Source organism: Pteropus vampyrus, unplaced genomic scaffold (genome assembly GCF_000151845.1).
Source record: "Pteropus vampyrus isolate Shadow unplaced genomic scaffold, Pvam_2.0 Scaffold4, whole genome shotgun sequence".
Taxonomy (NCBI): domain Eukaryota; kingdom Metazoa; phylum Chordata; class Mammalia; order Chiroptera; family Pteropodidae; genus Pteropus; species Pteropus vampyrus.
Window position 1 is genome coordinate 20650 of NW_011888785.1, and position 10761 is coordinate 31410.

General features: G+C 36.4%; 1 protein-coding gene and 1 pseudogene across 8 annotated transcripts in view; one reads left to right on the top strand and one right to left on the bottom strand.

Moving 5' to 3' along the window:
* LOC105294974 (dynein heavy chain 11, axonemal) overlaps nt 1-10761 on the bottom strand; it is a 128174-nt gene that overhangs the window by 19817 nt on the left and 97596 nt on the right. For 7 of the 8 annotated variants that reach the window (XM_023532793.1, XM_023532765.1, XM_023532768.1 and 4 more), the window contains 5 exons: nt 10454-10585; nt 8484-8644; nt 3993-4149; nt 3728-3873; nt 1054-1170 (listed from right to left, as the gene is read on the bottom strand). In XM_023532793.1, the coding sequence (XP_023388561.1) occupies nt 1054-1170; nt 3728-3873; nt 3993-4149; nt 8484-8644; nt 10454-10585 (713 nt within the window). Of the gene's footprint in view, nt 1-57; nt 208-1053; nt 1171-3727; nt 3874-3992; nt 4150-8483; nt 8645-10453; nt 10586-10761 lie in introns of those variants that run through there. The other variant, XM_023532785.1, reaches the window with a different exon arrangement.
* LOC105293789 lies at nt 7042-8069 on the top strand (annotated as a pseudogene).

Below are 10761 nucleotides of genomic sequence, written 5' to 3' on the forward strand. Positions count from 1 at the left end.
ACGTACATACGGTTTCATTTACATGAACTCTAGGAAAGACAAATTTAACCTAAAGTCATAGAAAGCACATCAAGGGAATGGTGGATTAACTTCAAAACGGCACAGAGGAACTCCCAAGGGTGTCAGAAATATTTCATATCTTGATTGTCGTAGTGCTTCCACCAACTACACACTTCAATGGGTGTATTTTATTGTATGAAACTATACCTGAACAAAGTTGATTTAAAATACGAGTTAAACATAACCGATTCAAATGTAATAGCACAGGTTCTCTGACAGACTGCTAATAAGTGTAAATATTACTACAATATTTTTGGAAAGCAGGTCATCAATAAGTATTTTAATCATTCACCAAGTAATTCTACATGTAGGAATCTATTCTAGGTAATAATCTGAAATAAGAATAACTCTTCATGTGGAGAGATGTTTATAGCCTACTATTTTATGATCATAAAAAACTAAAAAGAAAAACACTAATCCTATATGTCAGACAATTGGGAATGGTTAAGAAAATTATGAACAAGCCATGCGAGAGACTATTTTGGAGCAACATAAAATGGCATTTCCAAAGAATATTCAATAATGATAAACTACTTATGTCAAAACATTAAATAAGAACTAAATAAAAACCATGCCTAACCTACTGCCTTAACTCCATAAAATATGAACTATAAAAGAGACTAGAAAAAAATATAACAATCATTATTTCTGGGTGGCGAAGCTGTAATTTTATCTGCATTCTTTTCTATATTTTCCAAATATTCTATAATTTGTGAAAATTATGTTTATAATAAAAATATCATTACAAAAGAGTCAGTATTAAATGTTCAAATGTACCATGTGACGTTCAAGTAATGATTTTGATTCTGGTTTCCTATTTCAAAAGAGTCAATTTATCATGGTGAAAGTTTTCTCCATAAAGCAACCCCAAAGAATCAGGGCTTTTCCACAGGAATTCTCAAGTAAAAAACGAATGAACATTTAACAGTGCAAACCAGCAACGTTAGGTGGCATGAGTGCTCCAGATGCTAAACCGCAAAGCATCACACTTGCCTGAAAAGAGCTTTGAGATTTTCCGGTAATTCTGTTCGACCAGCATATCCTGGGTTCATGGTTATAAATATTCCCACTGATGGCTTCAGTGTGATAGCTTCCCCAAGAAATACAAATCTACCAGAAAAAGAATGTTGATAAAATTAAATGTGTTCTTTGAATATAAATGCACATTGACAAATGCAAACCACTGCCAAATGCAAACGTTATTAGGAAGCTGTTTATTCTGTGTAATTTTCTTTAAAATTCATAATCACACATATCTTGAATATGTTTTGAAGCACATTTATTAAAAATGCACTCCCTTCCCCAGAGGAATTACAAATATAGGAAGATTTACTTTATATTTTAGCACAGCCATTGGGTGCATGTAAAAATGAGGACTTGATGACTTTAATAGTTAATACAAGGTGATGCTATTTTTTGCCTTCGACAAGGGCTGCAATTTCTTTAATGAGATACTGCACAGAAAGAGATTGCCCAGGCTAAGAGGTGAAAGGGACTCCTTGTTCAGTCTTTATTTTCTCTATTTGCTTGTCCTTCTCCCTCCCTTTCCTCCTCCCATTTATTCAACAAATACCCATTGATAACCACAGAGAAGTAGACTCTGGTTATGACAGCTAGCTCTGGAGTTAGAATGAGCATTCTGAGACCACCTGTATCACTTTAGGCATGTCCCAGTTCCCTCATCTAATTTTTTAAAAAAATGGATAATGGTTATCACTCACCTTATTGGATCATATGAAGATTAAGAGAGTTCAGGTATACACAGGCCTAAGAGTACAATGTCTAGAACATGGTAAATACTCAGCAGATGTCAGCTATGTCTATTGCTATTATCATGTGAAGGCATTGGAGAAGTAGTGAAAGATTTTAGGAAAGATTTGCAAGGGCCCAATTAGGCTATTGATGGTCAGGGCAACAGAATGGTAAAGGGCTGCAGGAGCCAAACTGAAGGATAAGTAGAAAGAAACTTTCAAGTGGGGTAAATGAGACAAAGGATAAGGCTTTCTTCTGTTGTTGAGACAGGGGAGAGCTGAAGCAGTTAAGGAGTTGGGCCTATACCACAGAACAGGGAGGGAAAAGAGACAGCCACATTTTTTAGGACTAAAGCTTCTTGGGTATTAGATAATGAAGAGAAGGTAGATTTAGTATAGTCTAGGTAAGAATGGAGAAATCTTCATTCCTAGAACACAAGGCAGACAGGCCTAGGAGGGCTGCTCGCAGAAAGAGGAGGTTATTGCAGCCAGATAACTGACTGACGCTCTTCCAATGCAGAAAGCAGGGATAACCGAAAGCCAAAGGTACAGCCAGCAAGATGCTGGAAGGCTCTGTAGCTGAGGCATGGTCTCATCTCTTAAATCCTCGAGTGTAAAGAGAATTTAATAAAACTCATGGAATCATGAAGGAGCCTAGCGTTAGAGCAGGGACAGGTGAGAGAGCAGCCATCCAGTCATAGGAAACTGGTATCCCAGAGCCATGAGAGCTTTTCTAGAAGGTGGAAATATGCAACTGTATCTGTAATAACTGGCAAATTCTACAATGAGTTCAGTTTCAAGGGGCTAGATAATCTTTTTATGATGAGAAGATCAAAATGTTCCTAGCTGAGCAAAGTATCCTAGTAAATGGGGGATAAATGGGTAGGCCAGATAAATGAGGTTGCACTGTATACCAAAAATGTTAAAAGAAGATTAAAATTGTGTACTATAACGCTTATTTCTCAAATTATACCACCAAACTCTGTCATGTTTTATCTTTTGGAGTATGTCATTGTGTTGGAAAGTGGTTAGGTTCTGGAAATATTTGGGAAGTTTTTGGACCAAGTAACCAGAAGAATGTGAGGATATAATCTACTGTGATGAGATTATACTAATAAAGCAAGTGCTGGTAGAAAGACAAGAATTTTGATTTTGGATATGAGAGGCCTCTGAGACATCGAGTGGAGCCTTGAGATGTCCTAATGGCGTTGTCTAAATATCGGAGAAGGGAGGGAGGCCTGGGCAGCTCGTAGCCAGCAGCACACAGATGGTATTGAAGGCCATGTGATTGGTCAAATCACCAAAAGAACAAATATAAAGAGAGAAAGAAGAAATCTAAAAATTGAAGACTGTGACATTAAAAATTGATAGATCAGGAAATGACAGTAGAAAATAGCTAAAGCTGATATGGTGCCTGCTGTGTGTCAAGCAATTGTCAAAGGGCTTTACATTGAATCATTAATCTCTAAGGGAGGTGCTATACTTTCCCCATTTATAGATGAGAAGAAACCAGCAAAGAACAGCCCTGAGGGTGGGGAAAAATCAGGAAGGTGTGGTGCCCTAGAACTCATGTGAAAAAAAGTGAGTCACACAGAAGGGAGGGATCAACTGTGCCAGATGCTGCCAGAAGGTCAAGTAAGATCAAGAGTGAGAATTGATGACCATATTTAGCATTGTAAACGGTGTTTATTTTTTGTTATTAAAATAATATATCTTTGTTGTTATTCAACACTTAAAACCACTAATAAAGAATGGGAGGTTATTCAAAATAACTATTCAAAATTAACCAGTCTCTGTTATTTTATCCATTTCATGAGACAAGGAGAGGCAGCAAAAACTGTGAAGGTGAAGTTTACTGCATTATTCTCTGCTCCTCTTTCTTTTTGTAGCAATAAGAAAAGCCACATGTCACTCACCTCTTTTTTCTGTTTCTGATGGCATCATGTATCATCTTCACTTGTACTGCCACCACTGATAGAACTTCCACAGAAATTCGATTGAACTCATCAAAGCAGCCCCAAGCTCCTGTCTGCACTAATCCTTTATAGATATTTCCTATGGACTAAATGATGGGGTGAGGCATTAAGAATTTAACAGGAGAGGGTTTGAAACGATATTATTTTGAATCCTTCCAAATCATGAATAACCTTGTTAGTATACATCATTGTATAACCAACTTACTTTGTAGTCCATTTGCTCTGAACAGTTGAATACATAAACCATCATGCCAAGGGCACGCCCAAGATCTTTGGTGGTTTCAGTTTTCCCTGTACCAGCTGGGCCAGCTGGAGCCCCGCTCATGGTTAGGTGAAGTGATTGAGTGAGAGTAATGTAACACCTTTAAGCAATAGAAAACACAAATATTATAGTCTAATATGAGATTTCTAGAAAACATTAAGGGCAACCCAATTTTTTTTTTTTAAGTTTCAAAAGTCAAGGTGTAGAATGTCGTAGCACGAAATATTGATATACCTCTGGTTTGTTCACGGTAATAAATGTCTGAATAATAATTGATATCAAATTTATTTTTAGGTTGGTTGTCTAACAATAATAGAGAAAAATGTATTGCTTTATCTGTCTTATCTCATTTCCTAAGAGCCGTGTATTTGAATACAAATAACACCTGATTTGCAATATACTGAATTGCCGATATGCTAGGTAAAGATACTATAACTATGGCAGACGACATCCCGAACTACTGTTTATAAAAGAAAAACACAAGGGAAATCTCGGATGATGAATGAATTAAACATTGACTTCATTAAACTGCTACTTAGTGAACACACTGAAATGAGAATGTAAATACATACATAGTCTGCAAATAATATGTACCTATTTCAAAGTACAAAGCAAATATGCAGACACAATTTTATTAAACTGTATGTTAGGAATTCATTTTGAATGTGTTGCTACATGCATTTAGATTATGATAGTACTTATTTTTGCAGGAAAGATTCAGTGGTTCTTAGACTGAGAAAAGTTATGCAATGACACAATTTAATATTTGCAAAAGAAAAAAAAAACCAACGAATAGCAAGGGCCTTACATGGGGTTTCTGCTGACTTAGAAATTATTTTTGTCTTAGTACAGACAGCAGATCTAGTGGAAAGATATATACATAGAAGTCAGAAGTATGGAGACTAGTGTCTAATTTACCAATAATCAAATATTAATCTCAAATAAGTTTTTTTGACATCAACATTTTATTTCCTCCATAAAATAGGTTTATTGTAAGGATATGTTAAGAAAGCCCAAGGTAAATGCCTTAAAAGATTCAAAATATTATGCAGATAGAAGCAATTAGTTTTGAAAATGCAAAGTGTTTCTATATTTATGGCCATAGCATGTTTAAGCGCACCTTACAATAAATACGAAGAGGAAAGACCCCTGGACTAGGAATCACAGCTCTTTATGGAGTAGAGACTACTCTCTATAGTCTTTTCCGGTGGTTCCAAATTTTGAGTGGACATACGGCCACCTTTATGCTGCAGACTACATTCCCTACCACTGCCCTCCAGCCAGGAGTGACCAAGCTTCAACCAATGTACTACGTGCTGCAATGATGTTTGCAAATCTAGGAAAACTCCTTTGAGATGTTTTCCCCTCTCCTGCTGGCTGAAACACACGTGGAAGCCATGTTTAGCATGTTGGATGCCTGCCAGCTTATACTGCCTGGAACCACTCCCTTCTGGACTGTTAGAAAAGTAAGACATCAGTTTCTGTGTTATTGAAGCCATTATATTTTGGGTCTCTGTAACAGCAGCTGGCCTGCACCCTCCTAGCCAATCCACCAGTGTTCCAGCTCAAGTCTCTCAGTGACAACTTGGTTGACAACCTAAGTCTCTGAACTTGCCCACATCCGTAAGAAGGAGACATTATCTGCTCCGTCTGCCACACAAAGGAAAGATCAGCATCAAACGAGACATAATGAAAGTGTTTGAAAGTCACCATTGTGTTAATGTAAACAATTAGGAAACAATCCATAGAATGAAAGGAAAAAGAAATGTATGTGATGTGAATGTTTTATAACTATCACACTATCAAAAGGAACATTCACCTTTATCTTCTAAATAAACCACGGAGTGATTTTTTAATTAAAAAGTTAATAAGCTATTAGTCCTCACGTGTCGATAAACTTTAAAGTGCCTCTTACCCTTCTGTCCTATGCCCTGTGTCACCTGTTCCCTCTTTTCTATTTACAACAGCACACATACAGTAGACTCTTATCATCTGCATTTTTGACTATTCTCAAGCAATTCTGTCATTACAAATTTTAATTTCTCACACCAAAAGCAGTCCATAAATTACGTAATTAAGATAGTGAGCATTAACTTTTAGTTAGAGGCACATTAAAGAGAACGGAGTTAGAGAAACAATTATAGAAGCTGCACAATTTATCGACGATGAACTCATGAGCAGATTAATGGGTTAAGAACAATCACAAAGCCAGTGTGAGCATCTTGCCAGCCCTCCGGGACCACCTTCATGAGCAACCCGGCTTTGTAGACTTATATTTGAGACTTGTCTATACTTTTCTCCCCAAATAAATTGCACAGTATAGTGATATTGGAAAATGGGGAACACTTCTATAATCTCGAGGTGTAATTTTCCTTCCATGAATGCCCAGGATTAAATGTGCTTTCTTTCACCGAGAAATTCAGCAGAAGTTAAATACCAACAAAGGATTTCACATCAGTATGACACATCCTTACCTCTATAACGTTCTGACCATGTGTATATATTTATTTGGAGTCAAGTGGCGATGAGATTTTAATAGCCACCCTGGCTCCCTTGACAGACCTGAACCACACTGGTTTCCTGTCTATCCCTTGAACTGGCCAAGATCCTTCTCACCTTAGAAACTTTGTACTTGTCTCTGCCTGTAACTTTCTGCCCCAGGATGTCTGCATAGCAGGTGCATTGTTATTATTTAGGTCTTACCTCAAATGTCCTCTCAATCTACAATAGTAGCCTCTCCCTTTGATACACTATCTAACATATCGGCCTGTTTTATTTCTGTCATAACATATATTACCACCTAAAATAAAATTGTTTATCGTTCTTCTTCACTTCACGTGCCACACTCAACTAGAAAGTAGCCTGAGAGCAGAAATCCTGCCTGTGTAACACTGGAACAGTACTTAGCATGGTGCTTCCTAAGTGTCTGCTAATTTAATGCATCTATGTTCGCCCTCTTTTCTTCCTTTCACTGTTTATACTCCTTCAAAAATGAATTCGATGACACTGGTACATAGGCGCAGACTGGCGTGTCCTTGCACTTAGCAAGACGACTGGTTTGTGAGCGTTTAAAAATGGGTGATGTTGAGAAGGGCAAGAAAATTTTTGTTCAAAAGTGTGTCCAGTGCCATACTGTGGAAGAGGGAGGAAAGCACAAGACTGGGCCAAATCTCCATAGTCTGTTTGGGTGAAAGACAGGTCAGGCCCCTGGATTTTCTTACACGGATGCCAACAAGAACAAAGGCATCACCTGGGGAGAGGAGACGCTGATGGAGTATTTGGAGAATCCCAGGAAGTACATCCCTGGAACAAAAATGATCTTTGCTGGCATTAAGAAGTCTGGAGAAAGGGCAGACTTGATAGCTTATCTCAAAAAAAAGCTACCAAGGAATAGTAGTTGGCCACTGCCTTATTTATTACAAAACAGAAATGTCTCATGACTTTCTTTTATGTGTACCATATTTAAATTGATCTCATACACCAGAATTCAGATCATGAATGGCTGATAGGACATTTCTTTAGGGCAGTCCTGATTTAAATAAGATTGGCTTGTGGCTAAATGAATATGATCAGTTTTTTGAACTTTGATGGTGATTTAGGTTCCGTGAGTGCTATCCCAGTTTTCCCCTTTGAAAGCTGTGATTGGACATAATTAGTAATATTTTGGACATAATTAGTAATAGTTTTGCATAGAAATGGTGAATGCCGTCTGAAAACCTGTAGGAGATTGGTTTTACATTTAGATTTATGTAACTGGTTATATTAATATGTTTAAATGCTGAGGATATCCTTTTGCTGTCTCATGGAACAGCAAGACTTCGTTGTGTTTCAAGTTGTGTTCATTGGCCTGTTAAAAAGGAAAGGCCGAAGATAAGGTGGCAATGTCCACCTTATCTTTTTGGTCCTAACTATGCCAATTTAATTAAATTCCCTGTATCTGAACTGTTGCTTTTTTACTTAAAGGCATTTTAGTGTGGTTTATGTACATTATCAAATAAAGAGTATTTAACACTTAAAAAAGTGAATTTGAACATATGCCAATTTTTATTTTCACACTTCCATAAAAGGATTCAGTGGGGGAGGTGATTACAAATCCTGATATCAGAATATTAGCCATAGATAACCAGAGAGAACAGACTAAGTGATCAAACATGCTGGCCTGAACCGTATTAATCTGACCATGATTTCGTGATTTGCGTATTGTACAATGTCCAAAATTCTGCTTCTCTAATTTGGTTCTCTCTCATTTGTTTCTAACTAAAATCAACGTTCAGTATATTACTTAATTAGTTCATTTACATAATGCTTTCATATGGTTTTCCAATTTGTTCATCATTTTCCCTCATTCCTTTCTTTCCAATCTCATGCATCTTTACCCGTGCTGGGGGACTTTTTTGGCTTGTTTTTCCCATCTAATTCAAATCTCATTGTTACCTGTCAGTTAGAGGAGTGATCACTAGTCGAGGACTGTTTCCTAAGTATTCATAGAAGTACTGAAACTGGGCATCGCAAATATTAACAAAGCAGTGTTTCTGGGTGTCCTCCCACCGATGACGGAGTTGAGACAGCCAAGCAAAAGCTTGGGGACTGGCAACCTAAAAACATCAGATGATCATCACACACAGGACACATAATTCTGAGACAACAGGCTTAATCTATTAATCTAATCAACTCTATTAGTTCACATTTTAGTTCTAAATATCTCACATAAAGGAAATCTTTTACGTGCTACTGCAGACTGTAATTGCATGTAGACAGCTGAATACTTTATTAAAAAATGTATGTAATTAAAATCTTCATTTTAAGAAGGCTTTTACTGTAAAATATCAGTTTATTTAAGCAATGTTTTTCCCTTTTAATGAATCACCCCAAGTGATTTGATCACTTTTGTAACCTTATACTTATATCATTGAAATCAGATGAAAAAACACACTATGAAAATGGTATACTCCATAATTTCTGAATGTCAAAGTAAACATACTTTCAACAAAGTCAATTCTAAAACCAGCCTGCTGTTAGTACAGATTTCCCACTTCATTTTTTTATTAAATCAAATAAGATTTTGTTGTTGTTGTTGCTATTCTTTCCTATCTTACTCAATTCTATCCATTCTTCCAATTTGAAAAAATAATTCCAGTCTCTTTAAGATACATATAATCCTAGAATTTCTTGAGCATTACTTAAAATTACCAAAATTATTGTCTACTAATTTGTCTGATGTCTACATGTCTCAATATTGCATATTTATGTGTATCAGACAATTGGAGATTAGACAAAGTATCTATTTTAGTAAAAAATAAAGGACATATTTTAATCATAATTTATCCTACTACAAGCAAATCACCACTGATAAAACATAATAAAATATGTAAGAAGGTACAAGGTCACATTCAAAGAGTAGTTATCAGTGGTTCATTATCCAAATGAGAATACATGGTAAGTGGTGTTTTGCAAAAATCAGTTTTGAATTAGCAATTAAAGAACATTATTCACTAATGGTCCTGGACTTGGATCAAGAAGTAGTTTCAAGTTTATGGCTTACACAAAGAAGCATTTGGTGCACTTTGTACAGCAGAGAATTAAAATTCACCTTGATTATAACTTGAGAAAAAACTAGAAAAAACAACAAAAAACATTTCACAATACATATGTGCATTCAAATTGTGAAAGGAATTGTCTTGTTTTAGTACCACCATCCCCCCAAAACAATGGGGACTTGGAGGAAGTAGGTGATGGGCATGCTATATCAACGCTGGGCAGTAGACAAGCGTACCTGACATTTGTAAGCAGGAATATATTTTGGAAAAGGTGTGAGAAAATTCTTGTTTCACATGAAACACTGCCAGTATCTAAGAGACTCATGGACTTTTTAATAGGATTAGGAAAGAGGTTATTAGTACACTGAAAGGAATAGAAAATCACTTCTTTAAAGAAAGTTACTTACCCTTGAAAGGAAAAGAGGTGACCAACATTTCTTTCTTCAAAAGGAAAATAACCAGAGGCACACAGAGATTGTTTAAATGACATAAATGTTATTGCTATTGCCTGAGTAAGCCACAGAGGTGATAACCACTGGCCAATGAACCAAGATGATTACGTGCAGAGAAGCCAGAAGACAGAGAAATAAACATAGTTACTTCTCATGGTTCTTCCATCCTGGGTTAATTTTTTGAATGATCTGGATTAGAGGTTCCTGACTTGGCAAACTCTTTGAGATATCACTTGAGAAAACTCTTATGAGGATAATATTTCAGATAACCCAAATCAAACTCACCCCAAGTAACTTCTCAAGACTAATTAAAATACAAACACACACACAAAACTTACTTTCTTAGACATACTCCTGATGATAAACACCACTTTCAGGAAACAACAAAAAATACATGAAATCTTTACAAACTTGCCTTCTGAGAAATAAGTTTTGCAACCACATCTCTGGCATGGACATCTATGGTACAAATTGTCATGATCTTCTGCCTATCTCCAGGTAGAAGTTCTCCCAGCAAAAGTGCAATCAGTGTATTCAACTGAGAAATCTAGAAGGAATTTTTTAAAAGAAGGTAAGAATTATGAATAAAGAATCTAACAGCCCAATAGTGTTCATATTTGAAGAGAGCCCTTCGGTTTACAAAATAATTTCTAGTGTTATCTCGGATGGCTCTCAAACAACCCTGAGTGGAGGAACTGGAAGGAGGAATGATATTAATTTAAA